We start from the raw sequence: 19,132 nt of genomic DNA, 5'->3' as shown, positions 1-19,132 counted from the left end.
TGTTTACTTACATGGTGTTAAATTATGTGGTTGTGAAATTATCCGCCAAGTACAACTCAATGTTTTTTGCTATATATGACCATGTTTTCATCTAGAGTGTATACCCATCAGAGGAGTTTATTTATCTACTAAATATTTATGAAATAGCCTTGTTGCTTTGCAAGAATTCAGATGTTTAAGATGTTTTATGATTGTTCCTGCTGCTATGTAATTATTTAGACTAACTGCTATTTTTGTGATCTGTTATTATTGCCATTAAAGTGACTGTCTCGACTGTGACCTCATGTCTCAATTGCATTTATGTGTATAGAAACCTGACAAAACCACGTGGGAGTTACTCTGATCCAGTGCAGGAGGAAAGAGATCTTCCCAGAGGCAGGACAGACCCCTCTGAGGCGAATTTAAAAACCCTGATGGCCATCGAGGCTTCTCGGAACTCCTGACTCTCTCATAAAGCTGGAGGGAGAATCGCGATAAACAGTTTTTTTGTTTTCCTAATCTAAATTGACTTTATTCTTAAGACCTACCTAGAAAAACACTTAAAAAAAAACAATAAAAGAGCCGCAAGTCAAGGGAGCTGCGAATTCCCAACAAGCAAAGAACCAGGCCCAGTTCAGCTTTGAATTCTGTGAAGAATTTAAATCCTTACTAATACAACGCTTGGCTAATGACTCACTGAAGAATGGCTTTCTTCACAGGTTGCCAACAGACCGATATCAGATTTAATGTGTGTGTGGGGGGGGGGGCTGATGATGATTTAGCTTCCCACAGGCCAATGAGACCTTTGAATTCAGACTCAATTTACATTGAGCTCCTGAAGCTGGACTGAACAGAGATCACCTAATCTCTGGGTTTACTGTTTGTGCTGCAACACTTTAAAGTAGACAGACCCCTTTCTCAGCACCCAGACCCACAAATAGTACGCAACCTTACTACAAGAAATACATTGTCTTGCACAGTAAGTAAGGATGGACAGACTACAAACAGAATACTTCCAACCATTGTGGGTGGCACATGGTTATTTTTTATATAATACCTATGACGAATACGTGAAGGACTTCATGGCGATGAGGGGTCTGACCACAGTTAGGAAACCTTACAATGTGCTATTGTAGAACTAATTTGTTATTGGAGAGCATGGATTCCATTATGTCTCAAGAAAATAAGGTGCTGTTCTGTAGAGGAACGCACATCTTCTGTTTTATTTACAATATTATTTGTTTGTAATGAGGGACATGGCCATTTAGGATATTGTCTGCTGGCCTGTTTTGTTTGTATGTGAGAAAGTTTAATAAAGATATAACGACAAAAAATGCTCACAACTGTCAAAATGAAGGTGAACAATGTACTTTTTTTTTTTTATCTTAACAAAATACTTAAAAGTAAGTAAAATATGCCTGTGTTTGCATATTTGTATGTAAAGCATATTCCTGGTTTGTCAGGTAACAATCATGCAATTGTTTCTTGAAAAAACGACTGAAGACATATTGAATTTAAAGTTTAATTACAGTTAGATATATAAACGATAATAATTTCATTTTGTAAAGTGAGTGTAGTAAATGCTCATAAAAATAACCACACTAATCTGTCTGTAAGTGTTAAGTAAGTTAAGGTAAAAACTACACAAAAACATTTATGACAAAAAAGCGCTTTCACTGCAGACATAATCTTGAGTTATAAATTATACAAATTTTAAGACATTAGACACATTTAAAATTGTTGGCAATTGTTTTATATTCACTCTAACAAATCAATGACATTCCATTTCCCAAATCTCCATCTGAGTTGTGTTGATCAGGTACCATGAGGCGCCGTCATCATCGTGAACAAACATCATCATTACACTGCAAGAGAAAGTACAGAGGTTAAATACGCCAATAATGAGCTTGAACAATGTTGTTTACACAGAGCCTGATGCGAAAGAGCCATTTGTTATTCAAACTTCAGGTGTAAGTCCCATTACTGGCAGTCAAGTTAATCTGCTCCCACAAATCTAGTTTGTGATTCAGCCCTGATTCCAGCGTCTTAATTACAGATTACGATGTGGAAAACGTTTGGGTGAGGTCCACTCCTCAGATGGAGAAATGGCTTCTATTGATACCAGGCTGAGCCACATATATTCCCAACTGCTACTGGGTTCACGATAAAGATGTTATGATGCATCTGCTGTGGGCTGATAAGGGTCTTGATCGATATTGAGTAAGTAACAGAAACTCCCTGAAACTATCCTGCCATGCGTTCTTTTACCAGTTTGCTAATACCTGTCAAAAAAGACACATAAATCTAAACAATCTGGGACATTTGAGATCAGCTTCTGCCAAAGTTACATCTCAGACTGTTGATACTAGGTGTCAATGTTTACCAACACATGTCCTAGCACCACTAAAAATAAGGATACCCATATACAGGAGAATATCCCTGGCCTTATCGCGCCTTTTTTTTAATTATTATTAATAAAACTAATATCATGGATGCATGTTTTTCAGATCACAGATTATTATTCACTTCACATGAATTTCCCTCACTAGAGGACAGTTGGCTGAAGCCCATCCAAGAAATACCAGATGAAATGATTGCCTTTTCCATTCATCAGTTATCCTGGACTCAGTAGCTTCCATCAGATATGACCGTCCCAAACTTCAGTTTCATTAATAGTTGGTAAAATCAATCTCAGGCGGAAAGCTGAGTGCAGATAGAGGAGAGATCCACTCTCCTTTAATTTGAAATAATTAAAACACTGTCTGGATCATTTTCCACCAGCAGCCAAGTAATCAGTAATCCACAAATTGACAATTCTGTCTAACACTATAAATTCTGTCCATGAGTCTCTTACGTTGTTGGAACAGACATGTGAGAGGTTTTCAAATTTTCTCACACAAAAAATCTCTCACACACACATGCACATGCACACACACACACACACACACACACTTGTGACTCGCGCTTGTTTCTGCCACATTTTAATACTGGTGAGAAAACAAGGTCAATTCTGGTCCTGGGCTGTGGAGATGACATCTGTTGGTCTTCAGACAGGTCACGGGAAAGACAACAGTATATATCGCAGCAGCTCAGACGTGTTGTGGGAGGCGACCAACAGAGCCGGGGGGGAACAGGGCGTTGACAGACCATGTGCTGCAGGATGTCAGGGGCATGCCGACGGCCCTGATCATCACAGGGAAAACCGCCCTGTTCTCCTGACTTCAGACGTCATGTCAATGACCTCTGAACATATCGGTTCTACATGTGATATTATGATATAGATGAATGTACCGGTTTCTATTCATGAGTGTATTTTATACTGACACCACAGAACCAGAGTAGCTGACGTAGGATTTTAGAGGCTGTTTGTTTCTGTATTAAACAATATTTACTCATCTCCCTTTGAATCAAACTGTTTTTGTAAGAATAGTCATTATAGTAAAGGCACAATGCTCCATTTGAATATCTGCCTCTTGTGTGTTTCTTCTAAAGGTCCTGGTTATAATGATAACAGCAATCAATGGCATGTTGAATCCATTCATTATTTCCATGGTATTCTTGAAATTCAATTTGTTGGAGTGTGGAAGGGGCTACATAACGGTCTTTGTAAGAAGGGTAAATATCTCATAAATCTTATTTCATAAATCTGCGCTGGTTGTTGTATAAAAAAAAAAAAAAATGGAAGTACAATGAGGTACAGACTGAGCTCATACCTCGAGTTTTGGAGATGTAGGGGCCTCTATCCCAGACACTAACACGGCATGAAGGTGGAGTAATACGTGTGAAATGGTCTGTGAAGAGGCTAACTGATGCATGTGTCACTACTGACGTAAAACAGAGTCTGCTGGAAAACACCTGACGAACAAATCGGTCCGTGTGCGTCAATGGACAAAATAATGTCATATGGTTCTATTCTGTGTAACCCTTCACTGTACAGCTCAAAGTTCAATAATGAGCATTAAGATAAAACATGTGAAGTTGAGGAGGGGGGGACATGAGAAGTGAGACATCTTCATCGTGGGTCGTCTTACCACTGGTTGCTGTCCTGCCGTTACTTTGGCTGTGATACCCAGGGCCTTGGAAACGTCCTCCAGAGCGACGTGGTCTCCAGGTGAATCCTGGATGAAGTGCAGCAGGACCTTCTCTCCACCTTTTCAGAATAAAATGTATTTAGAAAGTATCTTAAAAAAAGCGGGTTGTTAATTTTAACCAACCAAATAAAAGTTACACCGTGCAAATTTCAATTTGATATTTAACAAAGATTTTACAGCTCCCGATTGTTTTACCTCAGATCTTCTGTTTAATAATGAAGTATAATAGAACTACACTGTTCCCCTAAACATTCAGATTAGAGCCTTCATCTACTTCAAGTGGGAAGGTGCTCCTCAAGGTTTAATGTTGGGTGAGAACGATGGGTACTGAAACCAAGTATACACCCGATGTTGTAGAACTGAGAAGGTCTGACGTTATCAGTTCCCATGTCATTTTCTTCTACTATTGATAATCTGTTGATTATTTGGTCCATTAATCGATTCATTTTTTGATCTTAAAGACTTAAAGTTGAAAAATGCTTATTAACAGAACGTGGAAACCAGTGTCAGACAATCACGGTCCCAACAACAGGAGTAAAACCTGTACCACGAACACACACACAGACACGCACAAACGCTAAAGTTGATGCTGACTATGCTCTTTATAATCACAATTATAATAATAATAATAATAATAATAATACCTTTATTTATACAGCACTTATCTAAACAAGGTTACAAAGTGCTTCACAAAATACTTGCAACATGTCTTTTGTATGCAACGGCTGAAATACCAGCAACCTACTGAGACGTGTGGTGAAAGTATGTCATCTGCCTTACTCACAGTTATGAAGTAAATGTTAAAGGTGAATATGAACCACTAAATTGCTATGGATTGATCATAAATTAAAGAGAAGTTTGAATGATACTTGTCTCTGGTGAGACCTCTGCAAGTACAACATTTTACTGGAGCCAAGATTTTTAAACTGAGGAGTGAGACAGGACAGGATCTACTCCTCTTCCACAGATTCCTTCTCACTGGGTCACTCTGCCAGAGCACAGCTCAACAGTCCCAGGACATAGAGAGTTAATTCACTACTGGTGATGGCCCAGTTCAGCAGGGTTGCTTTTCCTGCTGTATTCAGACCATGTCTGTATATCACTACCTCACTTAAAGAGAAACTGAAAGGAGAAGTTGTAGAGCAACTGCTTAACAGCTTCAAAAGGTATTTCAATGTGGTGGTATATTTCTTAACCCTCTTCCTAAAATTCTCGAGTCTTTGTTTTCTATGCTGTATTATTGTGTGGTGAATTAATTCGGCTATGCTTCTTCACCCGGTTAGAACATTTCTTAAATGCAGATAAATTACCAGAATACTATAACTCTATCCAGTGGTATCATTTGAAAATGTTAATAAAAAATATGTATCAATAGATTATGAACCTCTGACCACACTGATGTGATGCTGCACTGCCCTCTAGAGGAGAGACTGCAAAACTGCAGATTCCATTCATTTCTTTGCTTTTGTTCGAACTTCACGTGTTCCCTGGGTTCATCAAGTCTTCTCATTAAGATCCTGCTCTGAGACAAACCCACATTTCTGGGTATATTAATTGTAATAGTACCTTTGGCCACGATGAGCATGCCTCCGCTCTGCAGCAGATCTCCTGAGAAGTTTCCCTGGATTCCTTCTGCACTGGCCTGAGAACAGCAGAGACAACGTGAGGTCAGAAACAGTCAGAGAGGAACTCTCGCTCCATGTGACCACAGGTCAGCTGTACGGACCACGTGGTTATCTACCTTTGAAGCTGCATCTCGTACTTTCTTCCCCAAAGCAGCGGGAACAACACTTAGGCCTGTGTACCTGAGAGAGAAAACAAGATGAGCGATCATCAAAACGCAGCTTATCAGTGGTCAAACTGAAAAGCTGTTATTTAATTATCAATCAATCTGCCAATATTTCTGGTCTTTTCGTACAAGGCAAGACCGAAAAGCATTTGAACCTAATGTCTGAAAAGTTGAAAAAAACTGACTGACTGTTCTCACCTTTTAAAGCCCAAATCCTTGTAGATTTTCTTTTGTTCATCCACGTAAATGGCTAAAAGAAAAGACGATTAATGAATATTTATATTTAAAAAGAGTGATGGACTGGAGTAACCCCTCTTAATAATAAACAAATTGTATCAGTTACATTTTATTTTTATTTTGGTGTATCTGAAAAGAAAAGATAATATTGGGCCTTTATTGGAACAAAGCTCACCATGAAGACGTGCGTAGAAATATGTTAGTCTGAATTAAAAAGGTTCTACTCATTTCTTAAAACTGGACCAGAAGATTTATCACCTCCACCAAGAAGGTAATGTTTTCAACACAATCTTTTTTTTTGCTTGTTTTGGTTTTATTTTCAACTAGATTAAGAAAAAAAAAAAAGATTTCAGATTGGATCAAGAAAGAACCCCTTGCATGTTGGCATGGATCCAGAAATAGGTGTGAATCCAGGAATAGGAATAAACTTAATGAAAACACTCAGACATGTTTAAGGGACTCATATCTATGAGTGTATGAAATTTTGTGCATATCCAAATAAAAAAAATCTGAATCTAGTGAATATAAAGGTGGTTTCATAAAGGGACTGTTGGGCCTCGGCGGAGGTTTGCACAAGAGTATTGTAAGAAGAAGTGTAAGTACGGCTGCTTACATCCTTTAAAAAATCCTTTTTCCTTGAACTCCTTCAACCCAAACACCTCAGGCCCGACCCCGACCAGTGCAACACCGCTGGCTCTCATGTCCGGCTCCAGTTTGCTGATCTCTGATGCCATCCAGCGACACACCTGACAACCAAACCTGCGCAGGAAGAACAAGACCACGGGCTGGTCCTGCCACAGAGACTGGAGCTCCACACTCTGAAACACAAGAGGAAGCAAATAATTAAATCATTGCCTTTTCTACTTTTTTTACAAAGTGATCACAGACATAAAAACAGATAACAGATTCAGTGCAATTAGAAATTTAAACAAATTCATGCAAGAGTTTAACCAAAGAATGAATGCCTTTTTTTTTTAATCAATTCCATAAACCACCGGCAGCCAGTGCAATGAGGTGACAATGGGTCTGAAGTGAAAATATTTTCACTGATTTTAGACAATGTATGTGCAACATCTATAATAGTCCTCAGGGGTCACCAACTTGGCCTTATCAAAAGTTAGGAAAGTTGACGTGGAAAACCGAGTCTGCCGAGCAGAGTGGACAGAAGTTAGTTAGTTCCAGACCCCTGGTCTATATCCTCCTCACAGTGGTTGCCCAATGCATAAGTATAATATTGATACTGTACTTTCCTTATATTGCTATTGTAGAAAATAATATTGTGGTGATGATTATAGTTTTATTGCCCAGCCCTGGTCATTTGGTAAATAAAATGTTAGAAAATTGTAAAAAAGTAGATTCCTATTTCACAGAGCCCATGATATTGTCTTTAATGTCTTTAAATTATGTCTTTTGTGTCAACTATCATGAGACACCAGGAAATATCCAGATCCGAGAAACTTGGCCCAGAGGATTTCAAACTTTCTACTATTTTCACAACAGGTGACACAAAGGCTGGGAAATGTGTGTCGGTAGCTTTTACTAACATTATCTACTACTGCAATGGAACATTTAACAGGATGTCCTTATAAGACATCAGGCAAGTGATTCAAAATTCAGCCGCAAGAGTTTCGACCAGATCTAAAAACAACAGCCCACGAATCCCCTGTTGTTAAACCTCTGGCTGCCGGTGAGCCACAGGATCAATGGTAAAGATTTACAGCTTATTTTGAAATCTCTTTGTGGAGCTGCGCCCATATACCCAACAGACATTATAGAACAATATGACCCTGTGAGATCACTGAGATCTATGGGGAGTGGTCTGATAGTGGTGCCGGGGGTAAAGTCCAACATGTGAAGCACTGGGAATGACTGCCTTATGGTCTCAGAAAGGAATTCCCATGAATCCAAGGCCGCTTTTAAATCCACACTGAAAACTTTTATTCATACATGTCTACTATTAGGCTACTATTATTTTTACAAAATCAAAAGTCACACGATTATGGTATTTTATTCTATTTTTATTATTATTATTATTTTACTCCTTCAACTTATTTTTTATTTCTTAAATAGCTTGTATCCTTATTATTGGTCTAACCTTTTTAAATCTCTTTAACCTCATTTATTCTGCTCCTTTTTAATCTATTTTAATTCCTTTCGTATCTATTTTCATATCATTTATTTATTTGATCTATTCTTTATTTCTCTTTTATTGAAAATGACTTGCTGTGCTTTTTGATTCTAAGTTGATTTGTCTCAGTTGGTTTAATGTCCCTGCACAGCACCTTGGTTCTCTGTGTATGAAACGTGTTTTATAAACGACACTGCATCACACATTACACATCACACATTCAAACACTGAATATTCAGTGATAATGAGTCATGGTGTGTTGATCACATGTTTTCCCATCAGATCATCATTATGTCACAGAGTTACAGCAGCACTGGGAGGTTAATGGCAGGTTTATCACAGCAGGAAGCTGCCCTCAGAAGGGAACCTGAGTTCACAGCTTCCCCAGGAGACGGAACATTTCACACATGTACACACTGATCATCGCCATCATCGTAACAATCGTCCCCCCTGAGACATTTGGCAGGAGCCGCCGCTGACACTGAACGTGTTGAAACCTCACCTCCTCTGTGTCGCAGCTCTTCAGCAGGTTCTTTCCGACCCGAGCCAGATCCACCTTCGCCATGTTCTATGAAGAGGAGCGCGTAGGAGGATGAAGGCTCAGTAGTGTTGTGATCTTACATGTGTTTATGAAACGCCCATACCGAAACTGTTGCAAAACGACATCCGTACACGCCCACTTAACTCCGCCGTCCAATCAGATTCCCTTAGGGGTGGACAATCAGCCAATCACAGCACACAATGTACAAAGAGGAAGCGGGGTATTTTTAAACACGTGGATTTTACTATTTACCATTAGAATCAGACCCTTTTTATTTTTAACTGTAATAATTTTTATTATGCACTGCTTTCCTACCACATGTGAAACATCGCTTCTCCAGGTTAGACTTAATTTCTTTTAAAAAGATTATATTTTCAGAATGCAGGTTGCTTAAGGTTTCACTCAGGTTAATGGGTTTATGACATGTGATCCCTTCTTCCTGTGTGATATGTGTCACCTGTCTGTCGTCTAATAAAACCTGACTAAGATTTGCTTTAAATTCACCAGCCTTCATGAGAATAAACAATGACTCAACCTCTGTATTTAAATACAAATGTGTGGTTCTTTTATTTCACTTGAATAGTTTCATTACCGAGCCTGGCAACAAGGCTACACAGGTTATCAACGTAAATATGTCGATATCAGTCGATCAATGATAACAATAGTGTCCAATTATTTCCTTCAAGTTTACAGGCTGATGTTGATAGTGATTTACTATTCAGATTCAGGGTCCACATAAAATATAACACAATTTGAATAAAATTAATACAAAAGCACAACGAAATTACATTAATATATATATATATATATATATATATATATATATATATATATCCACAGCTGGGATTGGTAGCATGTAGTGATAAACATAGTATTTGATAAATCCAAGATTATTTAATTGTCAGAGTCTTTGAGATGCAAAAACATTTATATACAAGTTTTGTAGGACAGTTGGATAAGTCTGAGGTCATGACATTAAACATTACTACATTATTTCGTAGCTACCTCCTCACTGTGCTCGCACAATTCATTGGCGATATAACAATATATTTTGAACTTTTGATGAAAAGTATAGTACAATAATTATTGTTATTGATTTATCACCCAGCCCTATAGTTTTGTTTGGTGCCCTTCACTTCATTTCAGAGGGACATATTGCACTAAATTCAAATTTGATCTGAGACTCATAGCCGGTTTCTCTGAAGATCAAGATTTGAACTTACAAAAAACATGTTTCCATTTACCAAAAGAACAAAAACAGAGAAAATGCACCATTGTCTTGGTTCGGTAACTTAATGAATTCATTACATCGTACCACAGAGACCTCTCTTAAAACCAGCTGGACAACCTGCAGGCCAGATTATCTCACTACAAGTCAATTAGACAGGATGAGCCTGCTTTCAGAGGAGGCCCCAATATCACTTCAGCACGCCTACAGGGACCAAGCCCAGACGAATATAGTTAATGAAGTATGCATAATTATCTAGGAAGTTTCATGTAATTAGGCTATTGGAAAAATACTGTCAACTTCTTCATATAATATTTAATTAATTTGCTCAGATCTTTATTATGACATACTTTGCTATAAAATACCTCTGACTAAAGAGATACATTCAGTGTTTTGCTTGATATATTTGAATGAAACCTCAATGCAGTACATGGCTGTATTGGACAAAATTACCATCCAGCCATTATTAACTTTGCAGGTGCTATTATCTTTAGGCTGAATAAAAAAGGTATTGTTATTATCTCTGCAGGGTTTTTATCTTATCGTTCAATCTAACTCTTCTGTTCACATTGTTTTTTGTAGATTTTACTTGCATGGGTCAAACGTCTTGTGATCTTCTGACAACATTTACATATTATATTAGTAAAATGTTGTCTCATTTTTTTTAGTTGATTAATTAATTGAATGAACACAGTATAATGAATGATGGACGACATGAGTTAGTGGCCAGTTACATGGAAATTATGTGAAAAATAGGTTGTAAGGTCCAGTGGCTATAGTCAGTGGGGCACATCATAAATTTAAGGGACATTAATTGAAAAGAGAAGAAGAAATATATACAGTTTATCGCAGTGTTGAGGGAGGAAATATCTTTAAATCCATAACATATGAGATGTGGCAAGGAGTGTGATTTCTTGAAAGGTTGAATACCACTGATTATATCTTATTTGGTATTTTATGTGTTTTATGTAAAATCTTGGTATGAAAAACTAAATCTTAAAAATGGTTAATGTAGTAAAAAATACCACATTCACTCTCAAATGTAGCAGAGAGAGTAGAATTATAGAGTTTAATAACATTGATAAACTTGAGTAGTAGCACAAAAGTACGTTACAGTAAATATATTGTTCAGCCTACATACTGTACCAGGGCAGCGGGTGGATGTGCAGACGGACAGATGTGTTGATAGTCACATGTGTTTTCGCACTGCCCGCGCGGTGCTGATGTTGCAGGGAGGGGCGTGACGTCACGGGACAGGACGGGAGGAAGAGGCGAAGGGGTGGGGGGGAGAGAAGAGGGGGAAGGAGACGGGACGGAGGAGGAATCGGGGGGGATGACTGCATCAAAGGCAAAAAAACTAACAAACAAAAAACAAAGAAAGACCCCAACCATGAGTCGTGTAAATCACAGTGGTCCTCGCTCTGTTCACAGTTTTCCGCAATAAATGACGAGCCGCCCCGGTAAGGTAATTATCATCTTTCATTTTTGCACGCCTTCTTCTCCTTCCTCCTCCAACCCAGCTGAGTGGATCGTGGGCTCGTCACCTTCACAGACTCCGTGTAAAGTCGAGGGAAACATGTCGATCATCGGTATAGATGTAGATAAATTCACCCCCCGAAGAGAAGCGATCGATCGGTTACGCGTCTACAAAAATGATTTATAATGGTCAGATTTTTTTCATTTGCGTTCGAGCGCCTGTGTCACGTTGCCCTTGTAAGTGTCTCGTGCGCCTCCATCACCACCTCCAGCGGCTCCATTGTGTGCGACCCGAGCTCCCTCCATGAAAAATTAAAATGGAAACAGGCTCCATGAGCCCGGTGCCGCATACAACACTGCTGTGGTCCGCCACGGTGAGCACATGGGCTCTGCGCACTACACTAACATGCGCATTGGTGGCAGTGCGTCGTGCCCATCGTCGCTGTGTGCTGATGACTGCAGTGAGGCGCTGGTGGAGCTACACAACCATCAGGGGTGCTAAGTTACACACGTGCTCTCGTGCTGCTCCTGTGTGACGTGTAATATGAACAATACAAGTGTTCCACCAGCATGACACCAGGCTTTCTTCTCTTTCTGCAGTGTAAGCTGGCTTGAGAGACAGAGAGAGAGATGTCATCTCCGGGCATGGGCACCCCCAGCGACCCCCTCCTGGCCAGCCCAGGTATCTGGAGGAGCACGCTCCCCAAAACTGCCAGCTTCCCAACGTCCACCACCCGGCTCCTCAGTCACCGCGCCAACAACTTCCAGAGACAGCCGAAGCATCGGAAGTATATAAGACCATCTCCGCCTCCACCGCCCAACACGCCCTGTCCTCTGGACCAGCTGGACCTCAGTGAACTTCCTCCAAGACGGACCTTTCATGAGCTGCTCTTCAATGGCTGCGTCCTGTTTGGGATTGAGTTCAGCTATGCCATGGAAACAGCTTATGTGACGCCTGTGCTTCTACAGATGGGCCTTCCCGATCAGTTCTACAGCTTGGTTTGGTTTATTAGCCCAATACTCGGTGAGCGAACAACTGATTGAAATTGTCATGTGATACATATGAAAGGCAATAATCCCGTAGCTCCAACTCAGTGACATCTAACTCTGACCTCTGTCTTTTGGGTGAAGGATTCCTCGTTCAGCCTCTCCTTGGAGCATGGAGTGATCGATGTACATCCCGGTTTGGGCGAAGGAGACCATTCATATTTGCCTTGGCTATAGGTAAGGAATGTTCAAAGAGGACTCAATCCATAAATGTAAGAGACAAATTTAAAAAAGAAAATTAAAATCAGAGCCGCAGATGCCAGATATAGTGACTTTTAGTCCATATAATGACAAAACTAGAATGATACTCAATAGAGCGCAAAACATTCTCAAAGCCCAGCAGTCAATATTCAATTTCAAACATTCATAGATATCAAATCCCTAAATAGGCCTGATTTTCCTATCAAGATCCGTGAACCATTCCCTGGGAAAACAGAAAAAAAATGTTGAAAAATGTCCAGTCTTACAATTTTTAAGAAATTTTAAAGGTTCTGCCCTCGGATCCAGATACGCACCAACATTTTGTTGGTTCTTGGTCTTTGGTAAAAACACAAAACACTGTTATCTTTGTCTCCCATAGTGCAACTTGACTGCTTCTTTCATAGACCTTTTCTGCCTAGTAAATATATTTCATAGTCCATGAAACTGGCTCCAGTTTATAAACAGGATTTCTGTATTGGAGCTTAAAATCCCGAAAGAAGCTCCCCCCCACCTAGCGAGATGTGTATATGAATCTGACGTTGACTTTTTGTACATCGTAGGGGCTTTGCTCGGTCTAACCCTGGTGCTGAATGGGCGTGACATTGGAGTAGCTCTGGATGACACAGCTTTTAATCACAAGTGGGGCATTATCCTGACAATATGTGGTGTGGTCCTGATGGACTTTAGTGCTGATTCAGCCGACAACCCAAGCCATGCCTACATGATGGATGTATGCAGCCCAGAAGACCAGGATCGGGGCCTGAACATCCATGCACTGCTGGCAGGTAAGAAAACACTTTATGAGGTTAAAAATACATGCTGACTTTATTATTACACTGTATAATTTATATCATAGAAGATAGACACTCTAGATATTATTCTTTTATGACAATCAGGGTAAAGACTAGCAGAAATAGAGCTTTAAGAAATTATCATATTTGGGAAAAGGTTCTATAAAAGTTTGACTTTTTATCCCGCCTTTATTTTGATTTTCGTTATAGGACTAGGAGGTGGGTTCGGCTACATCGTGGGTGGCATCAACTGGGACGCGACACAGTTTGGAAGGTCAATGGGGGGTCAACTGCGGGTTATATACGTGTTTACAAGCATCACTTTGGTGATCGCCACAGCCATGACCCTGACGAGTATCCCTGAGCGGACGCTACCAAAGAGCCAGCCAAACAAAAACTCCAGCCAAAACCATCTGAAGAGCCCTAGTCTTCCTCTCCCTTTCTCTCCTCCGGTCCGCTCCGGATCCAATTTGGGACTGGACGAGGAAGATGAGGATGGTCTTTACAGCTACAATTTCACAAAATCTCACCCTCCAGACCCTCTGGCCCATTCTTGCAGTGCCAATGCATGCCTCTGTGTCGGCCTCAGTAGCCCCATATCGCCACTGAGCCCCCTCACTCCCAAATATGGCAGCTTCCTCAGTAGGGACAGCTCGCTCACTGGCATTAACGAGTTCGCCTCCTCATTAGGAACCTCCTACATAGACAGTGTGCTCATAGACTGCTACACGGGTCAGCAGACACCACAAGCCCTCGCCCCGAACTCCACCACTGCACCTTTGCCTCCAGGGGACTCCCCTCTTCCCGAGGGGTCCACACAGGGGACAGGGAGTCATCCTGTAAGACAGACCCAGGCTGAGGTGGAGTCTCATCCAGCCACAGAAGCTCAGGATGCAGAAGCGCCCAAGCCCGAGGGAGATGCACAATCTCATGGAGCATCTCAGGACACAGCTGGAGGTGAGCCAGGTGTGGGGTCACACCGGGGCTCCAACGCTGGTATCCTGAAAAGACCCCAGAGTCTTGCACTGATAGAGGAGCCCATGGCAACGCAGGTTGTCGGGCTAGAGAACGGACGCAGGAGAACAGTGACCTTCAGCCAGCAGGTCAGACACATATTTTGAAAAGGACAAAAGCTGGTCACTCAGTAGCCACCACTGCATTTTTTCTGAAACACAATGCACGTCTCTTTTTCTCCGACTTAGGTTGCAAACATTTTGCTGAATGGGGTGCGGTATGAGAGTGACCTGAGTCAGAAAGTAGAGACAGGAGAATCCCACATGTCAATGAAGCTGCTGTGTATAGCCATCTACAGGATGCCTCCCTCCATGCGGAGTTTATGCACTAATCATTTTTTGGGTGAGAGAATACTTTCCATTTAAAATTCAGTTTCGTCAAGAGCCCTGCTACATCTTAGAAGCGGCCTGTTTTGTATTTCAGTGAACTGAGTTAATAGGCTTTGCGTCTCTCTGCGCTGCAGGCTGGCTGTCCTTTGAAGGCATGCTGCTCTTCTACACCGACTTCATGGGGGAGGTTGTGTTCAAAGGAGACCCCAAAGCACCCCACGACTCGGAGGCTTACCAACGCTACAATGCCGGCGTTAGCATGGGCTGCTGGGGCATGTGCATCTATGCATTCAGTGCTGCTTTCTACTCAGGTAAACTACACTTGCAATCACATCATGACGTGGGCGTTAGCATACCTCTGCCCTTGGAAGATTCATTACTCCCCCTTGTTGGATTTTCTTTGCGGTCATTTGTCATCCTAACAGCTTAACATTTCCCCTCTGTGTGTCTCTCTGTTTCCTCTTCGACATTCAGCCATATTGGAGAAACTAGAGGAGCGTTTCTCTCTTCGCACTCTGTATTTTTTTGCCTACTTGGCGTTTGGTTTGGGCACAGGTCTTGCCACACTGTCCACCAACCTCTACGTGATACTGTCTCTCTGTGTCACCTACGGAGTGCTCTTCTCCTCTCTATGCACCCTGCCTTACTCTCTGCTGTGTGAATACTACCAGAGCCCTCAGGTTAGTCTCTAGGTACCCGCATGTGTAGGACTAACATTCACAAATTTGTAGTTAAATATTTGTATAACTTAAGAAGAATACTTAAATGCTTATTCGATATCTCGCCAAGAGATAAATAAGAAGGTTGATACCACTCTTTTACCAGTCTGTTTAAATATTAAATATGATAAATCTACAGCAAGAAAATTCAAATTCACATTTTATTTGTCACCACACACACCAACCATACAGCTGCCGAGCTGAGCTTTGCATAAAGACCGGTGACAGTTAGCTGGTAAGGTCATCCACCTACCCCCTCTGACACTCAATAATTACCTTAATAAACAATAAATACACAAGAGCCGTTTTCAGACATGACCTGTGGGTAAAAACGCTGGAGAATTGGCTGCAGAGTTTACTGCAGTTTGCCTTTCACTCATGCACAACTCAGCGGGAGGTTCTCTGCACACACATCAGCAACAAATCCTCTGCATTATTCAGGCTCTGGTGCAGCCGGGTGCAGCAGGCAGAGGGAGGAAGCGACGTATTAACTCCACTGAGGAGATCACATGATTTTCTCTACATCTCACAGACACTGGTGTCAGCTCTTATCACCGTAGCTCTTTACATATTATTCTATGTGTATGGCTCCGCAGTTTCAGCAAAAGATATTTGTTTTCTTTTTGTTTGTTTTTTCATTTTTGCGCCTGTTAGCACACCCCCTGCTTACTTGTTGTGGAGCCAGCGAGGAGTCCCCTGCTGTGTTGTCACATCAAGTTCTCCTGTATTTCTACAGACTTTACAGTTGGAGGCCAGGCGCAGAGCATTCACAGAAACTGTGGAGCATCTCACTCGAACATGCACGTCTTCGGGAAAGAGAATATGGAGTATCTGCTGAGTTCAGTGTATGTCTGAAAGCAGTTTAAGTTAGATAAAGGTAACACTAGAAGGTCAACCTCCGCCAAGGCGAATGCCCCATCTCACTATGAAACTGAGTTTTCACTTTACATGTAAAGATTCTTACTTGGGTTATGACCCAACTCTCTACCCATTTCATGGAAATCAGTTCAGCAATTTCCACGTAATCCTGCTAACTAACAAACAAACACAAATGAAACTATAATGGCGATAGTTGAGGTAACTAAACAAAGGTGGGGCAGGTGATCACAAAGAGCGGGAAAGCAGATAAAGACAGGAAGTTAAGTGCTCAGAAACGAGATCCAATGGTGAGTACAAAATAAAGCAGGAAGTAATAAGCCAAAATTGCACAGACAGAAATCCAAAACCAAGTAGACAGAAAACGGGCGAAATTCCTTAAACAGAACAATAAATCTAAGAAAAGACCCTCAAAGAAATCAAACTGTTCACCAAAAGTTCCAAACCCATCCCAGTAGGATTGTTTGGCCTTAGCAGAGGAATGTGCTCTACTTAGTGAAGTTGTTGTTTACATTCTAAATCTAAATCGTTCAATCCTTAGAAAACCAAAGCGTAAAAAACAACACATTAAGGTTTTATGTTTCTTTAGCTGTAGCATTTCTGCTAAGCAGATTATGTTCCCTTAGACTCTTAGGGCCATGTGAACTGTTTCCCTGTTCCCGTTGTGAACTGATTGACTGGTGATGGCTGCTTCATATTCAACTGATATAAAAGTGGTATCAATCCTCCTATGTTACTCTCAGAAAAGACAGTTAGGCATCATTCCCAAAAATAATAATGCGTTAACCGTGTGGTTAGATTTAGCCCCGTAACTCAACTTTCTCATGTGTGTCCCACAGTTTTGTGGCTCATCAGAGGAAGGGACCAAACGAGGGATGGGGGTGGACATCTCTCTGCTCAGCTGCCAGTATTTCCTGGCTCAGATCCTGGTCTCTGTGGCGATGGGACCTCTGACCTCACTGGTGGGTGGGGCCCAGGGAGTGATGTACTTCTCAAGCCTGATGTCATTCGTGGGCTGCCTGTACTCCTCCCTCTGCGTGGTCTACCACCTGCCCCCCCATGAGGGTGAGCCCACCGATAGCGAGACCCAGCCACTATTGTTGCACATTTAGAGAAGCCTCTTAATTTACTTCACCTCACAGTCACGCACGCACACACATACGCACACGCTCAATGGCACACGCTGTCGCTCAGTGTCTGAGTGTTGACCTTCCCAGCACCAGAAGGACAGACGCACTGTACATCCTGCCGCACACTGAACAGCACAACTCCACCATATATTGTTTCACGCTAATCAGCACTGCTCTTCTCAGAGCTCGACAGACAGACAGACATTTAACCACTGCTCTAATCTGTGTATACACAACCAGTGTGTTCATACAGTGCGTGTGCCCATGCATTTTTTCCTATCTTTTCGTAAGGAGTGTGTGACCTTTTTGAGTTAAAGTGTGGATCTGGATTTATTTGTGTGTGACAGAGTGTGCGAGTGACCTCTTTGAGGATAGATCCTTTGTCTGATTCTTTGCTGTAAAATCTTTCATCCTCTTTGCTTGTTGATATTTAGTATAGACATGTCAATCACCACACACACACACAGGCTAACCAAAGCTTTCCCCTGTTTTCTTCCTTTTATCAGTTGCCTAACGTCTGCATGAGCTGTAACCTCTCAAAGCCTTGTGTAAATGTTTTGTTTCGGTCACACGGCCAAGGGAATGTCTACCTGCCTGTTTCTCTGAGTTAGCAACATTAGCATCACACCAGAACCAGGATTTTCTGACTCAATGAATGTGCTCCCAGTGACCGCCCACCGTTAACAGCTCATTTGAGAGATATTTAGCATTAATTTAGCATTTACATCATACACATACACAATATTTATGTAACGCATAACAGTGCTTAATAGCAGTTGCAGTCTTGAAGGGCTTCCCATTGTTCATATTTTAACATGCAAAATAAACCAATGACACTTTTCCACACGATCTTTCGGTGACTTAACCAGTGTGCTATCCCCAAATTTCACAGTTTAGTGCTGGGTGACGCTTAATCGAGCCCCGAGTATGAGCACAACGACAATTAATTCCTTAATCAGCACAGCGCCATGACTAATAGGATGACACACGCTAACGGGCTTGTACACACAACTTTTCAAAAAACACAGAGAAATGTGTACTGGTGGCGAATTCTGTCTGGGCCCTCACTAAGCCATGGAAAGCTCAGTGATCCATCACCCTGCTCCTGGCCATACCTGTGTAATAATGACAGTGATTCTTGTCATTATCAGGAAGAGGAGAAGTTGAAACTGGGGTGTGAAACAGCATTCAGTCGGAAACCGAACAAAACGGAAGAACAGCAATCAGAGAAGACTCATGTGAACTATGGGTAACCCTGAAGGTGGACAACAATGAAAGAAAAGACTGGGGGAGGGGTTCATAGAGCCAGCAGCAAGTACTTATTGTCATCAATAGGACGCATGCTTTCAGGCTGTAGGCTTCTGCTCCACCACCCTCTGCCCATCAACTCAGTAAAGCAATCACTTAACATTTGTTGGAAGCGTTTCAATCACAGAAGAAAGAAAAAAAAAAATCACATTTCCTTTCCATACTAAAGAAGCCATCTTCATCAGGAAAATAGTCCACTTGATTTATATTCTACATGTTTTGTGCCATGGCAAACTGCTCGTCTGTTG

The 19,132-nt window shown here is 41.4% G+C and overlaps 2 protein-coding genes across 2 annotated transcripts; one reads left to right on the top strand and one right to left on the bottom strand.

Moving 5' to 3' along the window:
• Positions 1-1,487: 1,487 nt before the first annotated feature.
• Positions 1,488-8,884, bottom strand: prxl2b (peroxiredoxin like 2B). The gene is made up of 7 exons (XM_053438857.1): positions 8,727-8,884; positions 6,710-6,914; positions 6,058-6,109; positions 5,812-5,875; positions 5,637-5,712; positions 4,011-4,129; positions 1,488-1,844 (listed from the first exon to the last, which is right to left on the bottom strand). Exons 1-7 carry the CDS (start codon positions 8,787-8,789, stop codon positions 1,818-1,820), a joined length of 606 nt encoding a protein of 201 aa, XP_053294832.1. The 5' UTR covers positions 8,790-8,884; the 3' UTR covers positions 1,488-1,817.
• Positions 8,885-12,099: 3,215 nt separating this feature from the next.
• On the top strand, positions 12,100-17,558 carry slc45a1 (solute carrier family 45 member 1). Its single transcript, XM_053435575.1, has 8 exons — positions 12,100-12,493; positions 12,601-12,693; positions 13,278-13,502; positions 13,719-14,611; positions 14,711-14,864; positions 14,986-15,162; positions 15,326-15,531; positions 17,286-17,558. Exons 1-8 carry the CDS (start codon positions 12,100-12,102, stop codon positions 17,556-17,558), a joined length of 2,415 nt encoding a protein of 804 aa, XP_053291550.1.
• Positions 17,559-19,132: the final 1,574 nt, after the last annotated feature.

Source organism: Pleuronectes platessa, chromosome 2, assembly GCF_947347685.1.
Source record: "Pleuronectes platessa chromosome 2, fPlePla1.1, whole genome shotgun sequence".
In the NCBI taxonomy this organism is placed as follows: domain Eukaryota; kingdom Metazoa; phylum Chordata; class Actinopteri; order Pleuronectiformes; family Pleuronectidae; genus Pleuronectes; species Pleuronectes platessa.
Note: the sequence above shows the minus strand (reverse complement) of the source record. Positions and strands in the feature narration are given on the sequence as shown.